This window comes from Triticum dicoccoides, chromosome 3A, assembly GCF_002162155.2.
Source record: "Triticum dicoccoides isolate Atlit2015 ecotype Zavitan chromosome 3A, WEW_v2.0, whole genome shotgun sequence".
Taxonomy (NCBI): domain Eukaryota; kingdom Viridiplantae; phylum Streptophyta; class Magnoliopsida; order Poales; family Poaceae; genus Triticum; species Triticum dicoccoides.
In genome coordinates this window covers 397,685,220-397,711,796 of record NC_041384.1, presented here as the reverse complement: position 1 = coordinate 397,711,796, position 26,577 = coordinate 397,685,220, and the positions used below count along the sequence as shown (strand labels likewise).

General features: G+C 46.1%; 2 protein-coding genes across 4 annotated transcripts; both read right to left on the bottom strand.

Annotated features, from left to right (window-relative positions):
• Nucleotides 1-23,885, bottom strand: LOC119268307. Of its 3 annotated transcripts, XM_037549898.1 has the most exons (5): nucleotides 23,484-23,885; nucleotides 22,491-22,542; nucleotides 22,000-22,072; nucleotides 7,937-8,189; nucleotides 1-3,582 (listed from the first exon to the last, which is right to left on the bottom strand). In XM_037549898.1, the coding sequence occupies exon 5, from the start codon at nucleotides 3,408-3,410 to the stop codon at nucleotides 339-341; it is 3,072 nt and encodes a 1,023-aa protein (XP_037405795.1). In that variant the 5' UTR covers nucleotides 3,411-3,582; nucleotides 7,937-8,189; nucleotides 22,000-22,072; nucleotides 22,491-22,542; nucleotides 23,484-23,885; the 3' UTR covers nucleotides 1-338. The 3 variants fall into 3 exon arrangements, with proteins under 3 accessions (XP_037405795.1, XP_037405794.1, XP_037405796.1); XM_037549897.1 differs by lacking the exon at nucleotides 7,937-8,189; XM_037549899.1 differs by lacking the exon at nucleotides 7,937-8,189 and having other exon boundaries at nucleotides 23,553-23,885.
• LOC119268309 lies at nucleotides 18,379-20,247 on the bottom strand. The gene is made up of 2 exons (XM_037549900.1): nucleotides 19,145-20,247; nucleotides 18,379-18,818 (listed from the first exon to the last, which is right to left on the bottom strand). The coding sequence occupies exons 1-2, from the start codon at nucleotides 20,226-20,228 to the stop codon at nucleotides 18,775-18,777; spliced, it is 1,128 nt and encodes a 375-aa protein (XP_037405797.1). The 5' UTR covers nucleotides 20,229-20,247; the 3' UTR covers nucleotides 18,379-18,774.
• Nucleotides 23,886-26,577: the final 2,692 nt, after the last annotated feature.

Below are 26,577 nucleotides of genomic sequence, written 5' to 3'. Positions count from 1 at the left end.
TGAACACAAACCAGAACAATGCATGCACGCAGATAGCACACAACACAACGGTAAGCAGAATCCTGATCCAAACTAACAACCATCAAGTTACCTTTTTTCCAGTCTTTCATAAGGTCCACACCTAGCTTTCATAAGGTCCACAACAGAAATGGCCAAAATACGCCCAAGCACTAGGAAATACGGTAAAACATCTAGAAATACAGAGAGCCTAACTGATCATTTGCTCGCCCCTGCAGATAACACTTTCAAAGTGTGATTGATAACCAGATCACAGTAGCGACCAGATGACTACTTGACTTGATTGGAAGTAATTTAATGTTAGCTTCCAAGTCAGTCGGTCAGCAGGTGCCGCCTCGGACCAGGAAAGCATCAGGAACAGAAGCTGGATCTAGCTCATAGAAGCCACGGAGCGTGCCACTTTTTTCTTCTGTCAGACGGTAAGAAGGTATATGGTGAGAAAACCTCAAGTTCTCATTTGCAGGAATCTCCAGAATACCCCTTTCATTGTCAAACCTGAACACAGCTGTGTAACCGTCTACTGGAGTCAGAAACGAGAACTTTGTGCTAGCTTCAGTGCGCTCAGTAATCTCACCGATGGCATATTCACACGCATCATCGCTGGAAGGAACCCAGTCAGGTGCCCAGTTATTGTTGTAAATGGCCCAAATTTCACCTACTCGCGGGTGAATTTCGAAACGTTGCCCATTAACTTGGCTAGTTTCTACTAAATGAGAGAATGCGTCATTTGAATCATACTTGATCCTCCAGTTGCGGAGTTTAAATGTCCCACAGCTCACAGGTATATCACGCTCCAACCACATCTTCTCTTGCTCCAGTTGAGGACACGCTTCGAGCCAAGTTAAATGCAATCTGAACGGTTCCATATCAACTTTGGTCACCCAGCCGTAATACTTGGGAAATTTGTCAAGATCGCTGTAAAGAGCCCATATCTGGCCACGTTCAAACTTGTTATATGATCGCCCTTCTTCAAAGTTATAAAACTCCGAGTCTGGGTATGTTGCAATAGTACTTGGAGAGGTGCGGAATAGCTGAGAAGAAGAACCAGGCAGACTCGCAGTGCCGCCTTTCTGTTTCTGTCTTGGGGTTTGTTCAAGGGAATCATCTATCCGTTTTCCTCCACTTGGCTGATTTTCCTTTTGAGCACTTGGTTCATTTCCAGGACCTGGTGTACTAATATCACTGGCATCAATGAAACCACTGCTAATTGTCTTGTTGATAGCAACTGATGGAAACGATGCGTCCAGGTTACTAGGAAGTGATACGGTATCTAGTTCAAGAAACCCACCTGCCACACCAACCTTTTCATTTCCTTTTGTCCTATAAAATGGGATATTGTGCGAGAACCGAAGCAGTTCACTAGATGGTATAACAGAAGATGATCTGTCAATTGCTTTTCCAAATAGACTGACAAACCCCTTAATCTTGACCAAGGGAAAAACAGCAGCTCCAGCTTCCATTGTGAAGTCTGACAGAACCTCCACAACGTCGTACTCGTATGTTTTATGGTTATCTGCATCTGAACACCACTCCATACTCCAACCCTTATAAAGAGCCCATACCTCACCCTTCCTGGGATATATTTCATAGGCACACCCTCTTCTGCCCATCACCCATGGAACAACAGTATGAGAAAACATGAGGGCACCTTTTGATACCTCTGTTTTTCCTAAATTAAACTTCCCACAAGCAACGGGCAGTTCTTTATCCGTCCATCTGTCTTCTTCATCATTAACTGCCTTATGCTCCAGCCAAGTGTACCGAATAGTGGATTTGGTAGCATCTACATGCTTTATTCGAGCATAATACCGTGGCATGCCATCACGGTCATCATAAACTGCCCAAATCTGATCAACTGCAAACAAATTCACATTCCTGCCTTTATCAAAGTCAAAAAATTCTGGGTCAGGGTAGGTTAATTGTGCAGAATCGCAAGGATTCTTCGCAGCAGATGCATCACATGTAGATTCTTTCTTAACACTTTCCTGGTTCCCTTCTTTGGCAGTGCTTCCTTTCTCTTCATTGTGTGCTTTGCTAGGGACATGAGCTTCACCAGTTTTTACATCAGCACGAGCAACATTATCAAACATTTTTTTACAACTAGTGTCAGCATTTGAAAACCAATCTTTTAGTGTTCGCCTTTTTTTGCTAGGGGGAACCGGGGTACTGGCATCATGGTTTGCCTTTCTCCTAGCTGATCTCCGGGGACTAGGGCTGCCAGTAGCACTTGGCTCTGCTGGTGTATCTACTACCCTACTGCATGGGTTTTTACTATAAGCAACATCTGGACCAGCAGGGTCAGATGCCATTCTTCCACCTGCCTTGTCATTTGCACTTGGTGTAGAAGATTTAGACATGTTCCCTGTTGAAAATTCAACCCCGCTTTTTCCACCTGCCCCTGCATGGTTAACCTTCTCCTCACCACCCGCTCTGGCACTCTTCATATGTTCAGCAGTTTGTGCTCCATTCACCGAGGGCTTAGCATCACCATTCAACCTAGAAGGAGAGAACTTTGTAGAACAGTCTGGTTGACTGGGAAAACCACTCTGTTGTCCAACACCTCTGATTGAATTTGATGTGAATACAGAAGGCACATCCTGTACATTCAGCTTAGAAGCAACAAAATATTTACTGCAGTTCTGACAGCGGATGCGATGATTTAGTACGCCACTGTAGTACTGATATCTTGTTCTACAGTGAATGCATATGGTCCATATTGCCTGTCCAGCAGTGTTTGATGGAACTGGTGGTTCACCTCCTGCTACACTACTTCTATTTGCACCAGGTTTCTTCATCTGTTCTGTAGCTGTCTGCTTTGGTACTGCCGCCTGCTTTGGTATTGCCGCCTGCTTTGGTACTGCCGCCTGCTTCGGTACTGTTGCCTGCTTGGGTATTGCTGCCTTCTTTGATTGGGTAGCCTGCTTTGGTTGGGTACCTTGCTTTGGTCCTGTGGCCTGCTTTAGTTCTGAACCCTGCTTTGGTGCAATTCTGGAAGCAACCCTCCACTTGATGTCATATGCAGGTTTTTTTGTTCGATCAGACAATGTTGAGTGAGCTTCTGCTACCAATTTAAAAGCAGCTTCTGCACCAGGGTAACTATTTTTATCAGGGTGAAGTGAAAAGGCAAGCTTCCGGTACTGCTTCTTTATGGTTGCCTCATCAGCCGTTACATCCACTTGGAGAATCCCGTAGAAGTCCAACAACTCATTGATCTTTGCCTCTGCTGCACAATGCACTTCGCAGACAGTCAACAGTTGAGATAAGTTTTCAAGTTCTGGAAAAATCCTTTGTGCTTTCAGTGCAATCCTTTTAGCACCAACAAAGTCTTTGCTTTCTAACTTTTTTAAAGCAATTTCCCTAGCCTTGACGGCCTCTTCTCTGTTGGATTCCATAATACTGCTCCTGATATTGGTTCTGAAAACCAACCACACGCCTTCACATAAAATGCTATGAGCTGAAGAAGGCTATGTAAGACCCAAATTTGATTTGAGTCTCCCTGTTCAAACAATCTCAAATATGGGACCAGCTGTCAGATACGAACAAGATCGTCTGGTGTGTCAGGTCCTGGAATTTGTCAAAGAATAACAGAAGTTATAAGACCATATTTATATCCAACGAAATACACACTCATGGGATTGCATGATGATGATGCTACTTTGTGAAGTAAATAATTAATAACAGACAATGCAGATTGGATAGATCAACAGACAACCTTTTCTCAGTAGCAATCACTTGAGTGTAATACTGGTTATCATGTGTAGCAGTGTAGGTTCTATTCTATTTGTCAGATAATTTGTACTAAGATCTAAAAAATTGAATGATAAGATCACTACAGATTTGGGATTTGGAGGGTCTAACTATGGCTAATAGTCACATTTAAGTCCATATATGCATCATTTGTACAATGTTAACAATCAAACTAGTGCATGGATGGAATCTAAAGTCAAATTAAATGCCTGTCAGATTGTATAGAACACAATTATATAACTTTGAACTATGTTGGTACCACTAATGTGCTAATAGGGTCACCGAAGATACAATATCACTAATTAATCTGCGCGCACAGAGATGGGGACACTAATCAGGCTGTGTAGTTTCTGCCTTCAGTGGCTTGTGATGATACACGATACTGATTCCATTATTTGGAATGGAACTGGGTAGGCAACTAGGTATGATGGATCTTGATACAGTGGGATCCACAAGTATCAGCATGTCAGGCACTCAATGTCTGTTTGCGGTAAGAGTCCAGTTATCTCCTACTCCCTCCGTTCCTAAATATAAGACCTTTTAGGGATTCCACTATAGACTACATACAGAGCAAAATGAGTGAATCTACCCTCTAAAGTATGTCTATATGCATCCGTATGTAGTTCATAGTGAAATCTCTAAAAGGTCTTATATTTAGGAACGGAGGGAGTAGATGATAGTCTAGAAGTATCCAGGGTGTATGTGTCCTAAGTAGGAAGAGTCTTTGTGGGTAAAATCCAGTCGTCTCTTAGATGGACCCAGCCTGGTCTAGAAGTATTCAGCGTGTGTTGAATTACTGTTTAGTGAACAGCAATCAATTTGAAGGGTCTACATAAGGATGTATCCCTCTTGTAAGGAAGGAAGCAATATCTAGTTTCTACCTATGCTTCTCTTCTACCCCTCTAATTCTCCAATCTTTCCCCACTACCCTTCTGCTGTACCACAGCGCCTACATGGCGATGACCCTCGCATCCACCCACCGAGTATCCCACCCTACAACTTCCGTAGCCAACGTCGGCTACAACACTCAACTACAAGAGTCACACATATTGGTCAACTCATGGCAAAATCATGATGCAAAAGGTGAATTCTCGTTATCCGTGTCCATCTAATACTCTCAAGGATGGTATACTAATCGCAGTGCATCTACCATATGCATCCTTATATTCAAAGGCACAAGAGCTATGAATAAAGAGGAACCCCAGGACAGCGAGAACAACTTCACAGGATTTGTGGCTTCACCGGCTTCGAGGTTGAAGCTCTGAAGCCAAAGCCCCTAGCACCAAGTCCAGGGAGCAACGATTCTTTTACAAAACCAATGTTTTGTAACAATTAGTTCCGCGTTAGCTTTCCTAGAAACATCAATGTGGTACTATTGGCTCTGAACTGACAAGAAAATTATTTTCTCTATATACATCACCTGTTTTGATGACAACTCCTATTCTTCGAGACAGCAAGATTTCTCTATTGACTCTGATTACAATTTGTACAGTTAAATTTTGTGGTAGGTTGGGCACAATGAGAGGAGGCAAGGACAAGCATGACAAGATAAGTAGCCCTCAAGTTCATACAAGGAGCAAGGACAATTGGAGAAGGCAAGGACAAGCATGATCTTAGCTACCGTGTTGGGATATTGTATATGGCTCATGATCACGTAGTTAGGGCCCGTTCGGCAACGCCCCGGCTCTCAACTCCAATAACTCCACAATGGAGCTGAGCCGAACGCGCGAACTCCGTGGAGGTCAAATCTAGAAGCTAGCTTTTCTCTTAATGCAAATTTGATGGAGTTGGAGAAGCTGCCTTTCCCTGGCTCTGTGAAAATGAAGGAGTTGGAGTTGAGCGTTATTACAAGGTGCTGCCACCGCCAAGTGACCTTTGTGTACCAGTTCGGAAAATCTCTCCTCCGTATCCGCTCTCTCACAATAGAAAAAAGGTGTCGTTGTATGTCTACCGAGCTGGGCTTTGCTCCCTTCCCTCTCAAACGGGCCTCAGCCCCATCTAAATGGGTTGTCAACCCATGTCAGCGACGAGAAGCTGGAGCTGCGATGCCGAACGTTTATTCCACCACTAGTTCTCACATGAGAAGCTGGAAACCGGAACGAGGAGTAGAAGTTGAGCAGTTTGGGAAGCTAGGCTGTTGCCAAACAGGCCCTTAGTATATACATGCCTATCCAAACAATGGCAAATAAGTTTGAAGTGCAAACAACTCCATTAAGTGATGGGTTGCTCCCTGGAATTGCGGGCATGTTTGGTCGTCCTCCACATTATGCCACACTTTTGTGCCACAAGTGTGGCATGCCAGAGTTTTTGTGCTGGCCAAATTGATCGCCACACTAGTAGCAGAAGTTGGCTAGCAGCTGAGTCTATAACAAGTGGGGTATGTGACTAAGAAGTGTGGCATGCCACAACTGTGGCTTAACCAAACATTTGTCACACTTGTGGTAGAAAAGTGTGGCAAACTGTGGATCCAACCAAACATGCCCTACATGTAAGATAGTGATAGGGTAATCATTCTCGGCTTAATCTATGTTCTTTTAACATTAACAGTGACAAATATCATTATTTTCATTGTTGCTTCACAACACGGACATCATTTTACAATGTGCTGCTTTTATTTGTCACCATTTGCTGATTCTATTGCCACTTTGCTTCACTGTTTTCTCAGTCTAGTATCAGAATATATTTTGTGAAAAATATAATAGCTCAAATGAATAGCTCAAATGAATATTTTTCAGAGTACTCATGAAATCACAAATATGATTCGCACAAATGCAATTTTAGTCATCTGTTAGGATAATTACTGCATGCCTCTTCACTAACAGAAAGTTTCGATGAACGCAAAGAGACCCCCTCACCTCCCGCGTGGCGACGGGGAGGGAACCCTAGATCGCGCCGCCTGGCCTCCCTCCTCCCTCCACTATCCTCCCTCACCGCCGCCAGCGGGCACGGTCAGGCAAAGCGGCAGGGCTTCCTAGTCCTCTCGCTCGAGCGGTTGGCGCGGGCCGGCGGCTCTGGCCAGGGCGTGGCGTACGGGTGTTGGGCGCCACGGCGAGGCGTCGCACGGGCGCGGTGACCCCATGCTGGTGTTGCGGCGGCGCAACTGGCAGCACGGCGGCGGTGTGCGCCTAGGGATGTGACGACGGTCGGCTGACTCGGGCGGCTAGGGCTGTGGGCAGCGCGGTCCGCGGGCGGCCGCCTCTGCCGTGGCGCTCAGCTGGCGGAGGTGGCGCGGCACTGGTGGTTGTCTCGCCCTCCTCTGCTTCTGCTGTCCCCTGGAGCGACGGCTGGTGGCGGATCTCGATGGCCGGTGCGGTGGTCCAATGCTCGGGCATTTCTGGCTGGCCGATGGTGGCAGGAGCGTCTCGGGGATGGAGGCAAGGGTGGCCCCATCCCTAGCGTCGCCGAGATCTGGGGGGTCAGACCGAGTGCGACGGATGGGCTGCAGCGAGGATCGCGGCTGCCGGCAAATTCCTCTTGTCCAGATCTGGACGGTTGGGCCCTGCTACTGCATCAGGGCTCGTTTTGGGGCAAAAGGTGGGACCTTGCTGCCTCTAACCAATCTTCAGCTTTTGTGGGCTTTAGCAATGGTGGAGGGGCGATCTCGGATGTCGGGGCAGCGGCCCTGGAGGTGGGCGCCGTGGGGCTCGTGGGCAGAGCTCGCGTCTTGGGTGCTCACTGGTGGCCATGGCCGTGCAGGCGGCGTGGTGGCCGGGGTACGGCAGTGGTCCTCATGATTGGCCTACTTCGTATCGGAGACAAGGAACTCTTGCCGGGGTGAAAACCCGATCAGGCTGTGGTCAGGCCGGCGACGGCGGCGCATCTGGCGTCGTCTCCTTGAAGGCAGTCATCACGGGTAGTCCTTGTCCTCGGTGTGCTCCGGGTGAAACCCTGATTCTTCGATCGGGCGGTGGCGACGCTCCGGTGTCGTGCCCTTCCTGAAGGCACCGCTTTGGAGCTCATTGCTCGTCGTGTTTGCAGCACCCTTTGTATCTTGCCTTGTGTGCGTGTGTTGTGGTATCGAGTCGTCCAGCTGGGTTGTATGTTGGATGTTGCTTTATATATAAAGCGGGGCGAAAGCCTTTTTCGGTAACAGAAAGTTCCACGGTTAACAAAGCCATGATACATCGATAGAACATCTAACTTCCGTACAGATAGGGAGCTATGGCTGCACCTGGTGGTTTGCAGTGGGTGTTTCCAATTGTCAGCAAGCGATGGTGGTCGGCTACTTCCAACATGTCAAGCTCTCAGCAGCCAGCTCATACTGCTCTCGCGTCGTCTTCGGCCATTGAAATCATACTTGGCATCATACCGGAAAGGGAAGAAGGAAAAAACTGCTTCCTGATTCTTCTCCACGCATTTATTCTTCTTCTCTTGCTCCGCCGATCCAGAGCATAGCAAGGGCCCTAAGATCCCACCGCCTCAGCCTGCATGTGGTTGGCATCGCCCAAGAAAAACGTATAGAGGCTATGTTTTTAGGGTGTCTGATAGAATTGCTCTTAGAAGTTCAAGGAGAATAAATAAAAAAGCGGTTCATCCTTCTATTGTCATATTTAGAGCTCCAATACTGAGTGGTGTTTCTTAACGATATGAACTTCACAGTAGTTAGCCACTGCTTTTGATATTACACTCAGCTTCGTCTACATAGCTCTATTTCAGATTACTGATCTTTGCATGCCTTGTGTTTATAACTTTATAAACAAGTTCCTGATAAAGAACCATAAATTACAGAAATAAGGTTGGGAAGGCCTAAGGCAAGACATGCAGGTAGATCATATCAAAACAGCAATGTGAATATGAGTAGCTTCTACATGCACAACGATATGGATTTCACACTTGTTAGCCACTCCTTATGCTATTACGTTACATGTTTTTCTAGTAAATTTAGTTATATGCTCAGCTTGGTCTACATCATTTGAGTTCAAGGTCACCATTTCTTAGCCCTCTGAACAAATTTGCAGGTAGATAGCCTAGGTATTCTATAGCAGTATCCATAATGTTATTCAGATTCAATCCATGAACAAAATGAATGTAGCTCTGTAGCACTAAATGCGGCCATGAAAAACACAAACTAAATGCTTGCACGTGTTGTTTCACAGTGCATAAGTGAACTGCTTATGCCGTGCATGCTGCTTTTAAATTTTGATTCAGACAGTTCAGTGACCTAACGGCATCGCCTAACTTATAGAAAAATATATGGAACCGACATAGCGCAGTGACAAACCACAGCAAACAGCAACACCGTGCTACATGTAACACCAGCGCAGCACTTAACCCGTCCACAACCAACACCAGTACCGCTACATGCAGGCCTCACAAAACTCGCACTGCATCCAAACCACCACCGATGCAAAGAAACATAAGCCAATGAACAAACAAAGGGTGTGTTTGGTTAGAGGAACAGAGTTGAATGTAATGAGTTGGTTCCACACCTACAAGTCGTGTGTTTGGTTGCAAACTGGAACAGAATGCACTGATTCCCCAGGGAGGAACTTGAGCTTGTGGCTGTTATCTCTTTTTCTTAGAATATTGTTATGCTTTCAGTGGGATTTCCTGATGGTGAAGGGGACCTGGGCCGGTACAACTCGAGAGTGGCTGGTGCAGTTTTTTTGGTTTTCTGGATCATTCGTGCTGCATCTGGAGCGATGGTGCGTACATGTCTCTGCTAATTACTGCTAATTACCGGACACATAACCAGCAGCTACTGCCTCACCGCTCATTATCCCATATAAAAAGGTAATTCGCCGACGCATCCCCCTCCCCACCTTCCCCCTCCCTGCATCTACTCCACCTCCACTCGGCCACGGTCACAAATCATAGGTGCCTGTCATGCCGCTGCCGCCATCTCTCCCCCTTGAGTTCACGCTGTCACCGTCGATGGGAGGAGTGTAAGCCGCCGCTCGCGCCGCTGCTCTCTGTGCCAAGTTCACACAGCATTGCATGCGTACACCAACGGTTCCGAACTCTGCTTCAGTTCATGGTCGCCTGCGAGGGGAGCGCCGCAGCCGTTGTCCACACCTCCTCCACCCCAACAACTTCCTCCTTTAGCACACTGCTGCTCAGCTCCACCTCTGGTCACCCCATACTGCACCTAAAGCCTGCTTGAGGACGCTTGGATGAGGAACACAGCCACCACAACCACGCTTCCTTCACCCTCTGTCTTTAAGTCTCCAATCATACTCGGACTCTTTTCTTCTTCTTAGCTTCTGGTATGTGCAAATTGGGCTTTGGCATCCACAAATTCCGAGACGACTTGTGTGTATCTCATAGCGATTTGGCATGTTTCTGAATTTTATGAATTTAGGAGAAGTACATATTTGATGTTCCTGGCAATACTTTGATATTTTACAAGATGTAGTGCCAAACTTGCATGAAGAAATCCGGAGTGTGCTTAATTTTCTGGACGATCTCCGTTGTGAAAATGCGAAGAGAGGAGAAAAGGGCTACACACCAGGTCGCGACGACCTAAGAAGCACGGATACGGAGACGGAGACACGGGGATACAGCATTTTCCAAAAACAGCCATTCAGGGATACAGCGGGGTATATAAGTATTTAGAAAAATAAATATGAAAGTATTTTGAAAATGGATATGTATAAAGATTTAACAAGAATTTTTTAGTACTGGATATATGTTGTCTCCTTTCTATTCAGGAAAGACTGACAGCAGTCCACTTAGAGCCTATGTAGCTCTCCGTCCACTTAGAGCCCACATGTAGCTCTCGGTCAACTTAGAGCCCATGTAAGGCCCAATTCCAGAAAACCCTAGACTAGTAGCACTCCAGCCATCCCCAACTTCCCATTCTCGCACTGCCTTTCTCCAGCCGCCAGTGAAGAAACGACAACGCCGCCAAATCGGCAGCTTTCATCACCCTCTTCTCCCTGCCCAAATCTTCCTCCTCGCTGGCCACCACAATCCCATCTTCCTTCCTGCCCGGAGCTTCTTCCTTGTTGGCGGCCGCCTTGCCATCTTCCTCTACCAAGATCTCCTTCCTTGCTAGCAGCCACCGAGGTTACCTGCTCAACCATGGTTGCTATCGGGAGGAGAACTGGGCAGCAGCATGGTCACTGGAGGCTGGCTGCCGAGTCCCCATCGTGTCCATGCCATATCCCGATTTTATTTCTTTTTTTTAATTCGAAAAAGTAGGATACTGCGGGATACGCGTATCCCCGTGTCCCCCATATCAGGACGGCAAATCCGCAGTTCTGGCCGTATCAGTGCTTCTTAGGCGACGACTCAATCTCCTCCACCACACGTGGGATCGATCCCTCGGTCCGCCTACCTCCCTCGGATCAACCAGCACCACAGCGTTGTGAGACCAAGATCTTAGCAAGAGCACATGGCGTTGGCGGCTTTGGCATGGCCATGCCTGGTGAGTCCCCACGCCCTCCCCTCTTGCTTTACGCTCATGGTTTATTTTTCCTTTCTTTTTCATCGATCTTGGCAACCGTGCGAGCAGGAACATATGTTATTCTGTGGCTGATGGGGGAGTTGGCAATTGACTTGTCGAAGCAGAGCAAGAGCGCTTCATGGAGCTGAAGTCTGAAGAGGAGGAAAGTGCACTCATACGTGATGTTCAAGTTCGACGACAGCAAAGAGGAGGTCGTGGTCAGCGACCAAGGAGAGTTGCTTCTTTGTTTGGCGCAAGGGTACTGCATCAGTGGACAATGAGAGAAGCAGCCATAGTCACGAAGTTGCGGCCCTAGGCATGTCTGTTCGCCAGCGGCATCATCAACGTCGTCGCCGCTCAACTGCTCCAGCCGATACTATCCGATAAGAGCAAGAGGTGACCCCCCCACACACAGTCCGTCGTGACCCGAGGTACAGTTGCTTTTTTCCTGGATGGGATATGGTGCTCGGCTAGATGAGGTGGCTGCAGGCAATGGTGGGCCCTGGAGTTGGGATCGTGGTCATTCTTCGAGTCCACGCTGGACCTGATCAAGATGTCGTTGGCCAAAGCGGGCGTGCCCATGGCCAGGCACTACGATGGTGCCGCTGTTGTGGAGTCATCGTGCGGATCTGTATGACCTTTTTCCTCTTTTCTTTTATTTAATTGGTCTTTTTCTTCTCTTTTGACAAGAACCTTTTGTATATTCTACAGATCAATAAACTCTATAGCAGTACTTTTTTGACAGTGCAAATCAAGTGTAAACAAAGAGGCTCAGTGTACGCCGTTTTAGATAGTGGCATAGTCATCGTCATATAACCTTGAATTTGGAAATTATGTTTATTGTGAAACTTTTCCGGGTGAAATTACACAAACGCATTTCTAGTATGTAGTTTAAGGAGCTGTTTGGATTGTGACTATGTTTGCCATATATTGCCACATTATTTTTGCCACACTTTCCATACTTGCCTAACTTGAGTTGCTCAAATTGTTAGCCACTCTTTGGCTTGCATAAGGGAATCTTGCCACACTTTTTGTGTTTATGACATGTGGGGTTCACTTATAAAAAAAATCTTGCCTTAGGTGTGGCTAGAACCAAACACCCACCTAAGTTAGTCAAACTTGCCTAAGGTGAGGTGTGGCAAGGTGTGGCAAGATGTGGCTAGAAACCAAACAACCCCTAAATATTTGCAAGGATATCAGTAGTCAAAAAAATAAAAATTATATTAATCAGATTATTATTATTATTATTATTATTATTATTATTATTATTATTATTATTGGCTCACATCTTTAGAAATCAGAGACTCTGCATATCACGGTTACGAAACATGCATCAGATTCGGCTACATCTAGACTTAGCTTCATACAAATCATTTCCTTTTGAATTCAAGTGCTTTTAAATTGTCAAAATATGTTCATTTACTTGTGTTTTTTCTTAGAACTCCATAACTGTGCCTTAATTTTCTTTTCAGACCATCACCTTTTGATCCCCATCTCGATCTCTCTACTTTCTTCAGATTTTTTACTGTTGCCCGTTTCTGAGTTTGATTTTCTAATTTTGATTCAGAATTTCAGATATTCAAGTGTTTATGGTGCTAACAATGGATATTCATACATTCCTACGATCTTTGTACTCCGTTTTGTATTCCATTTAATTTTGGTCATAACTTTCCCCTCTATATGTATGATGCTTACCAAGCGCATTGTATGATACTTCCTCTGTTCCTAAATATTTGTCTTTCTAGAGATTTCAACAAGTGACTACATACGGAGCAAAATGAGTGAATCTACACTCTAAAATATGTTTATATACATCCGTATGTGGTCGTCCATTTGAAATCTCTAAAACGACAAATATTTAGGAACAGGGGCCCTATGTGTTCTCCTGGTACTACAAGATTAGAATCTTCTTTCTATGTTTTATGTTGTTGGTTATGGTTGACTGCCAATACATAAGAGTGAGCTAAAGAACTTACTGATCATGTTACTGATCATGTTCTTCTTCCGGTTCTCATAGAAGAATTTCTGCTAGGAAAATCATATTTAGTTTACAGCAGTGTGAATGAAGGTGCAGAAAGTACATAAATGTGAAATCATGCAAGTATTCTTCTCTGGTTCCAGTATTATGTATCTGTTTGCTTTCCCTCCATCTTATTTGTGTACATATAGTATGGTCAAGCAAGCAAATGAACAGAAAATCAATTAGCATGTAACATCCATCATACTCTTCTCAATGAATTACCTTTCGGTTTCACAACAGTTTCCTATTGAACAAATTTTATTTTCAGTGTAAACTTTAGTAAATGAGTACATCCCGCAAATATTATGTGTGAAGAGGTATTTACAAACTTTTGCTCGGTGTATAATTGAAAATATCAGGGCAATTTACTAACAGTGTAGCATTACTTTCCTCTACTTCAATCATTAGCACTGCAGTACGTTAATGGTTTATAAGGCGGTAAAGCAACCTAAAGCGAGCACCACCCGCTCTGACGCCTAAGCGCCTAAAGCGGCATATTTCTAAGGCGCTGCCAGGGCGCCTTATCGCTTAAGCGACGCTTAAGCGTCTGAAGCGGGACGCTTTATAAACAATGCACATATGTTTCATACATTTATTTATTAGTTATTTTCAGTCACAGGACAAGGGGGCAACATTTTCCAAACTGCAAGTGTGTTTTTATCTATGCTTCCAACCTGCAACTGTGTTTTTACCTCCAAACTGTGGCATCGACATGTAGAGTTTGCAATGCAAATTTATGCCATATATATGGATAAGCATTCCAGCTTGCTCCCCTTGGTGGCTCACCAGTGTTCTACTATGCTGTGCTTGAAGTGGTAGATTCATGCCATTTGTTGATGAAAGGACTAGAAAATAGACGCACATGCCTGAATATGTTTGGTGTTAAAGACTGAGCAGAAAAAACTTAAAACAATATATTGTCCTTTTTTCTGCTCAGTCTGTGCTCGATGTTCCGCGTGCTTGAATTCAGCTAGTTCCTCCTAGATGCCAAACCAACTCATTCCTCCAAATCGCTGGAATCACGCGGAACCACCCCCTCTCTCAACAAAGAGCCCATCAACGCAACAAGCGGAGTGGCCGGAGCGAACCGCAGCTGCCGCTGGCCTCAAGACAATGTCGGCGTAACTGTCAGCAGGAGATCTCGAGGGAGAGAGATCCAGGGCCATGGAGCCAGCCTCCTCTGTCCGCGCTATCTTTCACTTTCTAGAACAAGGTCGCCCTCCTCCTCTATGACCTCAACCAGCAGGTGACGCACTGGTGACGAGCAGAAAAGAAGCAGAGCAGTTGTGGCAGGCAGGACTTCTACCAAAGCTGGTGAGCTATTAAACATCAGCAGCTGACCAAAACCTACGAGCGTAGCGGCAGCGGTGATGTTTGATGCTTACGATATACGACCGACAATGTTCGATGCTAAGATTTTGCTTCCCTATTTTGAGTGCATGACTTGTATTTTGACCAAATTTTTGACATGTACAGACAGATATTGAGGAAATGTCAGGAGCTATAATACCAACAATGTAATATACGTATGTGAGAGTCTTGCCATTCCTACGTTCTGCTCCCTCAACCAAACGCTGACATGGAACCATTCTATTCCACCTAATTGCCTCCACCAAACACTGAAATGGAACCGACACATTCCAGTGGAATCGAACCATGACATCCCATTCCACTTTGTTCCCAAACCAAACACATCCAAAGATTAGCATTCAGACTACAAGAATATAGCCCAGAAAGAAAGAACCCAGTGCCAAACATGGACCAACAGCGATACGCTGAAGAGGAAACGGAGCGGCAACGAACACGTCTGCTTCTAGTATTATTATGTCTAGGATTTTTTTCAATATGCTGTATGGTAATTATTGTACATAGTGAGAGCAAACATATGCATACATTATGTGTGTATACAGACAATGACAAACTTAATATAGGTATATACAATGATGAATATATAAAATTTATTCTCTTGCTTAATTGGGTGCTAAAACAGTCCAAACAGAATGATATTATCAATTAAACAAAGCATAATCAAGTTTAGGCTGGCATACGCACAAGCCGAAGCCACATAGAAGGGGCCCTTAAAGCTAGGTCTTGTGCTTTTCTAATTAAGCAATGAGAACAGTAATCTTCTTTCCTCAAAGTTTGTCATATGATTTCATCTCATCTCAACCAAGTCGACAGCACCCGCTGATCTTCCAGGTGGTGATTTCCAGTTTGTGCACCTTCATACACAAATAACACCTAGGAAGCTCAGGTACTGCAGAGAACTGGCGCATCAGTGGCAGGATACGTCTGTGTTGAATCGGGAGATGGGTACCTTCACACAGCGCCACCCCTCCTGTCTTGTTGCCTGCGTGAGTCTGTATCTTGGATGTGGCGGCTCACTCTTGGGCAGGGGGAAGAGGGGCTCCTCTTCTAGGTCAGCACCTCTCATGGGCTTGGGCCCAAGAGACAGATCTTGATGGGCTAGGGCCCATACCGGTTCAACACTCCCCCTCAAGATGGGTGGTAGATATCTATCATCCCCATCTTGTCACACGCCAAGTTACAGTCCTTTGTTCCCAGTCCCTTTGTCAAGCAATCTGCAAACTGCTGCCCAGAGCTGACATGAGTAAGGCTGATGATCCCAGCATCAAGTTTCTCTTTAATGAAGAAGCGATCAATTTCCACATGCTTCGTCCTATCATGTTGAACTGGGTTATTAGCAATGGCTATAGCTGACTGATTGTCACACCACACCCTTAAGGGTCCCTTCCTCAAGAGTTTCAACTCGCATAGTAGGTGCTTCACCCAGAGCATATCACACAACCCTTGAGATAATGCTCTATATTCAGCTTCTGCTGTTGATCTAGACACAACATTCTGTTTCTTGCTTCTCCATGACACCAAATTTCCTCCCACAAACACACAGTAACCTGAAGTTGATCGTCTATCATCTTGACAGCTAGCCCAATCAGAGTCACTATAGCCATCCACCTCAAGATGTCCACTCTTCGCAAACCACAACCCTTTACCCGGAGTCCCCTTCAAGTATCTCAGGATTCTGTGAACAATATCAAGATGCCCTCTCCTTGGTTCATGCATGTATCTGCTCACCACCCCCACGGCATACGTAATGTCAGGCCTAGTATGACATAAGTACAATAACCTCCCAACCAGCTTCTGATAATCTTCCTTATTCACTAGCTCACCTGATTGTGCTGTTACTTGATGATTTTGTTCAATTGGAGTAGGGGCTGCACGACATCCCATCATGCCCATGTCACTCAAAAGATCCAAGGTGTATTTTCGTTGGCACAAAGATATTCCCTTCTCTGTCCGGGCCACTTCTATGCCAAGTTAGTACTTTAGATTTCCTAAGTCTTTTACCTCAAACTCCTTGCTCAGACACCCCTTCACTCTCTTTATTTCCTCCTCATCATCTCCAGTGATGATGATATCATCAACATACACTGCAACAATGGTGATCTTCTTATTAGTGTGTCTATAAAACACCGTGTGGTCACCATTACATTGGCCATACCCCATATTCCAAACAGCCCGTCTGAACCTATCAAACCATGCCCTCGGCGATTGCTTCAGACCATACAAGGATTTCTTCAGCCTGCATACCTTCCCCGTAGTCTGTTCTGTGCCAAAACCTGGCGGTATCTCCATGTATACCTCTTCTTTCAAGTCACCATGTAAGAAGGCATTCTTGACATCTAACTGGTGCAATTTCCACCCAAAGTTTGCAGCACACGAGACTAATACCCGTACCGTGTTCATCTTTGCAACTGGAGCAAATGTCTCATCATAGTCAATTCCATAAGTTTGACTATATCCTCTGGCAACCAATCTAGCCTTATACCGTTCCACCTTGCCCTCAGGATTCTGCTTCACAGTAAAAATCCACTTACAACTCACTGCTTTCTTTCCTGCCGGCAATGTGGTTAGCACCCATGTCTTGTTTTTTTTCAATGCTTCTAACTCCTCTATCATCGATTCACGCCACTTCGGATCTTGCTTTGCAGCCTTCCAATCCCTAGGGATAGACACAGTTTGCAGAGAGGCAACAAACGCCTTATATGAAGGTGACAAAGCCTTGTAAGACACAAAATTGCCAATATCAAGGTCATCACAAGCATCATCCTTTGGCAGAGCCTTCCTTGCTACCTCACCCTTCCTTGCCGCTTCACGTGTAGGTTTTCGCAACGCAATGGGCAGCTCCACTGTGTCAGATGAGCTTGCCTCACTGCCTTGCTGCTCCCCCTGCACTCTTGCCTCACTGCCTTGCTGCTTCCCCTGCACTCTTGCCTCCCTGCCTTGCTGCTCCCCCTGCTCTATTGCCTCCCTGCCTTGCTGCTCCCCCTGCACTTGTGGTTGCCGCTGAGAGTACACCAGGGTATTCGTCTGCCATCGATCCCGAACAGGAACCTGGAGAGCACCAATCTTAAGTGTATCGACAGTTGGCTCGACATGAGCCCGCACATCATGATCAGTGATGGTACTAACCGGAATTGTACCCACTATTGGTTGAACCTGAGCCTGCACATCATTATCAGTGTTAATGTCCACAGGATCACCGTGAGTATGAGACACATCCTTCTCCCCCTCTTGACCATCATGCACAGGGTGTAGGTGGTCAAGCTCTGCAAACAACAGACTGAGATCAGTCGGCTCACCATAGAATGGCTCAGACTCCCTGAATGTAACGTCCATACTTACAAACCTGCGTTTTTCAGAGGGACACCAACATTTATACCCCTGCTGACTAGACGAGTATCCCAGAAAGACACACTTCACTGCCCGAGGATCAAGCTTGCCAACAGATGGTCGGTGATCACGAACAAAGCAGGTACTGCCAAACAACTTTGGGGGAACAACAAACTTATTATCTCCAATGATCAACTCAGACGGAGATTTCATGCCAAGTATCCTGGAAGGTGTTCGGTTGATCAAGTATGTGGCTGTCATAACTGCATCATCCCACAAGAACTTAGGCACATTCATGGTAAACATCAACGACCGAGCAACCTCAAGAACATGACGATTCTTCCGTTCGGCCACTCCATTCTGAGGGGGGGTGTCCGGACATGAAGTTTGATGAAGAATCCCATGGTCAGCCATGAAAGCTCCAAAAATGTTGTTCACATACTCCGTTCCATTGTCCGTCCTGAGCACCTTGACCTGTACCTGAAACTGGTTCTTTACAAGAGCATGGAAGTTCTGAAAACAGCTAAACACCTCATCCTTGTGACGCATCAAGTAAATCCAAGTCATGCGAGAATAGCAGTCAATAAAGGTAGCAAAATACTTCTTCCCATTCATTGACACCACTGGGCTAGTCCATACATCCGAATGAATAAGCATAAAAGGAGATATGCTCCTGAGCCCCTTACTCACATATGAGGCCCGTGTGTGTTTTGCATATTCACAAGCATCGCATGTCAGCTTGCCTTTGCCTATTCCACACATAACATCCGGAAATATTCTACTCATCTTATCAAAAGATACATGCCCCATCCTACAATGATGGATCATCGCCTGCTTCTCCTTATCCTCCATGGTCGCAGCACACACCAAGTCCGGCTGCACCTCCTGGTCCATGTACCAGAGCCCCCTACGCCTGGTGCCAGTCCCAACCGTCTGGCTCGTCTGTCGCTCCTGAATCAAGCAACCGAACTTGTCAAGGATCACACGACAGTCCATTTGATCAATGAGTGCACTGAAAGAGACCAAATTGACAGGAAAGGCTGGCACATGTAAAACTGACGATAGGGAAATGGTCGGAGTACACTTTACTGTACCAACCCCTATGACTGGTTGTTTTGTGCCATCAGCCGTTTGTATAGTGCCCGTGTGAGAGGGAGGATGCTTAGTGTAAGATTCGAACACACATGAGTTACTAGCAACATGCTTAGATGCTCCAGAGTCAAGAACCCACTCTGGAGCACTCTCATTAGTAGCAAGAGATGCTCTTTCCGGATTACCTTCATCAGTGGAGGCCCAGTGAGCAAAGTCTCCATAGGCAACAGCATCTACATCTTTGCCTTTGGACGTCCCAGTGTCTCCTGCAACGGCCATGTGAGCCCTCTGACCCCCTGAGTGTCCTGAGTAGCCACCTCTACCTCTAGAAGCCTGGCTCCATGAGGTCTCTGAGTATCCACCTCTGCCTCGAGCACTTCTACCTCTGGCTGCTCCCCCTCTGTTATATCCCCTGCCTCTGCCACGAGTTGGACATTCTCTCTTCCAGTGACCTACCTCCCCACAGATATGACATTTGGTGGGATCTCCCCACTCCATGCGCTCAGTGACTGCAAATGTCGAAGCTGGCACAACCTTCATGTCTGCATGCTCAAGGGATAGGCGCACCTCCTCTTGAGTCATCGCTGCAATAGCCTCAGGAATGGTAGGCAGACTAGGTTGGTGCAACAGGGAAGCCTTCCTGCCATCAAAGCAACCTTTGAGGCCAGCCAAAAATTTCAGCACACGCCTGCGTGCCATCCACTTATGGCCTGACTCGATTGAAGCCGCATCATAGAGTTCCAAGGGATCACAGTTATCCTGGTCAGCCCACAGAGCCTGCAGTTCTGCCACGTATGTCATCACTGACATGCCATCATCTTGACGCAGCAACCTAATCTTGTCCTCAATCTGAGCAATGAGCATGACATTGCCCTTGCCAGAGTATTGAGTGGACAGAATCTTCCATATCTCAGCAGGTGAGGATAGCCCCTCCACAGAGCGTCCAATGGAGGGCACCACGGAGTTCAACAACCACACCATAAGTACAGAGTGGATGACCTTCCACCTCTTGCCCTCTGCACTACTCGTGTCCCTTGGTTCTACAACGGTGCCCAACAAATATCCATCAAGCTCCTTCTGCTCCACAGCCCACAAAGCCCTTCTGGACCAGCTCAAATAATTTGTTGCCCCCTCTAGCTTCATGTCCAGGGGCGACATTTCAAGCTTTTGAGCCACTTCCTGTCGAGGAACGATGGCCCCAGAGTTGGACTCCGCGAGGATCTTAGCGAGCTTCTCCAAAGCCTCGGCAAGACCAGTTGGTTCAGCCATGGCTCTTCCTGTTCCAGAACGAGCAGTCCAGCAGGCAACCACTCTTTCTTCCTCTGCCGCTGCACCAAGAAGCAGCCGAAAAACACCAGCAGCTCAGCAAGCTCCCAGGAACAGCACAAGGCAGCAGCAGCTGCTGCAGTTCCTCCTCTGTTCAGCAGCACCAACAGCAGCAGCTCCCCGCCTCAGCCTGACTCGCACGCAGCCCAAATCCGCTGCCGCCGCCTTCCTCCTCCTCCTCTTCTTCCCGCCGCAGCCGCCTGCACAGCCCGCAGCAGCCCTCCTCGGCCGCCCCCTTCACACAGCGGATACATAATCCGTATGTATCAGATTATTTTTATTTCCATAAAATTAAATTAATTCGAATACCAGAGGGATACAGCCAGGATACTAGGCTGTTGGAGGGCGGCTGGCGGGTGCAGGTGGCAATGAGGCAAGGATAAAAGGCTAGGTTATTCTCTTCCCGCAAAAAGAAAGGCTAGGTTATTCTCTTCCCGCAAAAAGAAAGGCTAGGTTATTCTCTTTTCTCTTGTTAGTTAATCCTTGGCTTATCTCATATTTAGATGAAATGATGAATCTGAGCCTTCAGAACTACTTAATCAGAACTGTAGAAACTTCATACTGAAGAAATTACTTAGAGAATTCATGACCTGTGAGACAAACTTTTGCACTGTTTATCCTCAGTAGAGAATTCATGACATGAAAATTGCCTTTTGCATTTGCTTTATGGCAATTTTTAGTGAAAACTAAATTGTTCAGAGCCACCACCTGTTTTTTTTTCCTTGATGAAGATTTGGTTTCATTAGCCTAGGCTATTGCCTACGCATTTTTCTGATCAGTCCCCACATTATAGGCAAAATACCTCACCCCCTCCTATGTAAGAATCCTGGCTCCGTCCCTGCCTGGGCAACGCCGGTGCGGCGAGGAAAGAGGAGGACGGCCTCCGTTGATCCCTCCCCAAAACTGGCACCACACTTGAGAAGAGAAAAGGTAGCAACCACTAATCCACCCAGCAAATCTGAGTGACCTTTTCTTAGCCATGGTGAGTTTGAGATTTTACCCTGAGTGTCCTTGCTTTGTTGAAATTGGTCCTCATTATCTACATATATGCGCCTCACACTATTTTAGGATGTGCCGCAAATGATCTAGGCAACAGCCAACAGGCCATTATGGAATCGTGTAGACATAATAGAGGCAGATGCATAAGGTGGGGGAAATGTTCGATTCAGGTGTAAGTATTGTGCACAAGAATACAGAGGAAACTACAAGAGTTCAAGCACATTTGATCAAGATATCCAAGAGGGAGATCAGATAATACCCAAATGCGACTGATCCTACTCTTCGGCAGCTTCAAACTGAAGTTGCAGCGGCTGAAGAAAACTAGGATTATATTAATGGTGCATTTTCCATGTTCCCATTGCCTTATTAGTATTTCTAAACTGTCATATTTTCATCTAATCATTAATTTCTATATATTTACGTATCATGGTGTCGCCAAACCAGTATCAGTATCGCCATATCTGGACAACCTACGACAACAGCACCCTAAGGCTTTCAAAAAAAGTTCAAGCTCAATAAGCACGAGTTCGGCTCAAGCCTTAAACTAGCCGAGCTCAAGCCTAGACTCAAGCCCATGAGGCTAACGAGCTTGAGCTCAAATAGCTGAGCTCAAGCCTAGCCTCTATTTTTATGTATTTAGTAACTCACATGACATGCCAATATGAAACGTGAACATCCAAAAAAGGGGGGTCAATGGTTATGTGAAGCCACTCACCAAAGAAACGTAGATCAGAGTCGGTACCAGGTGCACAAACTCCAAGTACAGTAACTCTTCTTGAGGAAGAAGCCTGAGTGACAAGACAAGACAATTAGAGGACAATGGGAGAAATTGTACATATTGCTAATTTACAATTAAACAATGTAAACACAGCCTGCATGATTTGCTTAAAAAGGGGCATACCCAGTGCTGAAAGCTCCCACACAAGGTGGGGCCTGGGGAAGGGAATTTCTAGACAGCCTTACCCATACATAATAATTCTCACATGGAAGACAAAATGGAACTGGTAACAAATGGTGGTGCCGTAAATGAAGATGACCAAGTATCAAACTGTAACCGAATTAAACCATATCAAAATTATACACTAAGCGATATATTCCTTGCCAGCCATGCTGATCGAGTTTGCAAATGCTAGGGATTCCCTTGGGTGCACAGGCAATCCAACAAAAGAATGGAACACATAGCCAGAAATCCAGAATATGGCATACCTTCAGACAAGCTAGCAGCTCCAAATGGTCAATGCAAGTATCAGCAATGTAGCTGCATCCATTGAGACAAATATCAGATTTGAAAGATATTTGTTAAAAGGGCAACCTGGTGCATGTAGCTCCCGCTTGCGCAGGGTCCAGGGAAGGGTCCGACCACTTTGGGTCTATAGTACGCAGCCTTTCCCTACATTTCTGTAAGAGGCTGTTTCCAGGACTTGAAAGATATTTGAAAGATATTTGTTGAATAAAACTTTTACCATACTTGGTTGCATAAATACAAAATTCACAGGTAACTTGTGTCAACTAGCAACTTGTATTCAATATGCCATTGGTTTCAGGGACATACATTTGCTAGTAATGCTAAACCTATGGGGTAGTGCTTGGTCTGGCTTGTCTGGAAGGAAATCTGAGGAAGGTAAGATGTCATAATTAAAGTCTTAAAGATAATATATAAATTAGTATCCTCGTCAAAAAACAGACAATTCTTTAACTCTCACTAGGAGATATTTAACTACCCTGTTTACATTCTTCATATTCAGAACACAAAAGAGAGGCCATGTTCTTATCATTTAAACTTGACAAGAGCTAATTCAAATATTAGTTGACTTCAAGAAAGAACCAATTAATATATAATGAGGAATAACTCAAAGCAGATTTCTCAGGAAAAAAACACTAAAGTTGGTATTTCAATGTTTACTCGAGCATGGCCAGGCACTGTTTGCGATCCTAGTCCAACATGTGCACATGACTTTGACTAGAGAATGAGGCCCTTCATTGTGCTGTCTTGGTAAGGTGGACAGTTAGCACTGCTGGATCTCAAGAAACTCTGCCTATTGGTCCTCTAATCAGCCCAACACTAGTTTAAGCCCTAATTACAATATCTCGATTTACACTCACATGAGTTCAAAGCTACACCCTCTGTTCACTAATTCAGAACTGCCAAAACGTCCTACATTGGTGAACAGTGGTAGTACAACATAGAAGAATTCTTACCGATCGGACAGGGCCGGCAGCGACTGGAAGCAGACGAGCGTCGGGGCGAGATGGAGATGGAGAGGTTACCCGTGACAGACTTGAGCCCGCCCAGGGAGAATGCGTGCAGTCCCGGCGGAGGAGGCAGGCGACGGAGCAGGGCTGGGCGGAGGTGGAGGTGGCGGCGGCGTAAACCCTAATCCCCGTCTCTGTCCGCCATTTTGCCCGCGCTGAGAAGGAGCGAAGGGAGAGGTGGGGACGGCAGTGGCGACGGTCGAGCTAGGGCCCCTCGCGCCGCCGAGTTGGAGCTCCTCGCGCCGTCGAGCTCGTGCTCCTTGCGCCGCCGCCGCCGCCGCTGCGTTTCTTGCTTCTCTCTGGCTTCCCTTCTCCGAATTTTAATTGGGGCCAGACGGGTGCAAGAGTTTCTAGATCGATCCGGAGGAAAAATAATGCGGAAAGGGTGAAACCAATCCCTAAAACGGGCCTCCAACCAGGCCCCAGAAAAGGTCTTACTGTAACTGTTGGGGCGTGCTTTGTTGGTCGCATAGAGCCCAATCAAACCCATGCGAAAAGAATTTGACTTTTTTTTTACAATAATACAACTTTATTTCTCAAATAATAGATAGGTCATTTACAAGCATGTGAGAAATAGAGTCAGGAGGGTTGGAATCTCAAAGTGAAGAAGCTCTAGAACTAAAGGAAAACTTTGCTATATAATTTGTATCTCATTTGCTTCACGGAAGCAATGATGATACGAAACTTCCCCAAACTCATTAGTAAGGTTATGGCATTTCCTTACCGTCATAACTTCAGGGCCAAAGTAGTCCTCATGTTGGTTCAAGGTTTATACCGCAAATGTATTATATCTGACTCAACAATCACTCAGGTGCCTCCAATGTTTGCTGCCAGATAAAGCCTATTACAAATAGCACTCAATTTTGCACAATCGACATTGTTAACATGTGGTAAAAAAACCAGTTAGTTGTAGCCAGAAAACCCCCCTTATCATCACGTGTGACAACCCCTGTGGCACCCCATTGCATGTCAGGATGAAATGTGGCGTCCACATTGACCTTGACTAAATCCTGAGGCGGTCTCTTCCACATGTGATCACTCTTTCAAACTGGTTGACTCGGAGTCACTACTCTTGCAAAGTTTGTGGCCAGTACTTTGATAGAAACGCTCGTACGATCAGGCGAATGGATAGTCTCACCCCTCACAAACTGGCACCGTTGCCACCAGATATACCATGCTGCAACAACAATCAGCTCTGCCATTGGTAGGTCCCCATAGTTTGCCTGGTTTCTTTCTAAAATTTCCATAGTAACAATCCCGAGCGATCTTCTACCACTGCCTTCATAATGACCTACTCCAAGCCTAAAGCAGCCCAAACTTTCAGCGTTCTAGTGCAAGTGAGCAAGCAATGTTGTATATCCTTCAACCCAATTTTGCACATCAGGCACCAGGCAGTGACAGGAATATGGCGACTAGCTAGCACGACGTAACATGGGAGTACTCCACGCAGTACCTTCCTTACAAAACGTTTGAATTTACCAAGGACTTTTAAACGCCACATATTGAAAGCACAAATTCTCCCTGTGTGATTTTGGTAATTAATATCAACATATCTCTTGTTGGACTAATACTGTTGGGTTTCGTAGTAATTTCAAAAAATTTCCTACGCACACGCAAGATCATGTGATGCATAGCAACGAGGGGAGAGTATTGTCTACGTACCCAACGCAGACCGACTGCGGAAGCGATGACACGACGTAGAGGAAGTAGTCGTACGTCTTCTCGATCCAACCGATCAAGCACCGAAACTACGGCACCTCCGAGTTCGAGCACACGTTCAGCTCAATGACGATCCCCGGACTCCGATCCAGCAAAGTGTCGGGGAAGAGTTTCGTCAGCACGACGGCATGGTGACGATCTTGATGAACTACAGCAGCAGGGCTTCGCCTAAACTCCGCTACAGTATTATCGAGGAATATGGTGGCAGGGGGCACCGCACACGGCTAAGGAATCGATCACGTGGATCGACTTGTGTCAACTTGTGTGTTTAGAGGTGCCCCTGCCTCCGTATATAAAGGAGCCAAGGGGGGAGGGGGCGCCGGCCAAGAGGGAGAGGCGCAGGAGGAGTCCTACTCCTACCGGGAGTAGGACTCCCCCCCCCCAATCCTATTCCAACTAGGATTCCCAAGGGGGAAAGAGGGAGAGGGGTGGCCGGCCACCTCTCCTAGTCCTAATAGGACTAGGGGAAGGGGGGAGGCGCGCAGCCCCCTTGGGCTGCCCCTTTCTCCTTTCCACTAAGGCCCATGATGGCCCATATGGTTCCCGGGGGGGTCCGGTAACCCTCCCGGTATTCCGGTAAAATCCCGATTTCACCCGGAACACTTCCGATATCCAAATATAGGCTTCCAATATATCAATCTTTACGTCTCGACCATTTTGAGACTCCTCGTCATGTCCGTGATCACATCCGGGACTCCGAACAACCTTCGGTACATCAAAATGCATAAACTCATAATATAACTGTCATCGTAACCTTAAGCGTGCGGACCCTACGGGTTCGAGAACAATGTAGACATGACCGAGACACGTCTCCGGTCAATAACCAATAGCGGGACCTGGATGCCCATATTGGCTCCTACATATTCTACGAAGATCTTTATCGGTCAGACCGCATAACGACATACGTTGTTCCCTTTGTCATCGGTATGTTACTTGCCCGAGATTTGATCGTCGGTATCCAATGCCTAGTTCAATCTCGTTACCGGCAAGTCTCTTTACTCGTTCCGTAATACATCATCTCACAACTAACATATTAGTTGCAGTGCTTGCAAGGCTTTATGTGATGTGCATTACCGAGAGGGCCCAGAGATACCTCTCCGACAATCGGAGTGACAAATCCTAATCTCGAAATACGCCAACCCAACATCTACCTTTGGAGACACCTGTAATGCTCCTTTATAATCACTCAGTTACGTTGTGACGTTTGGTAGCACCCAAAGTGTTCCTCCGGCAAACGGGAGTTGCATAATCTCATAGTCATAGGAACATGTATAAGTCATGAAGAAAGTAATAGCAACATACTAAACGATCAGGTGCTAAG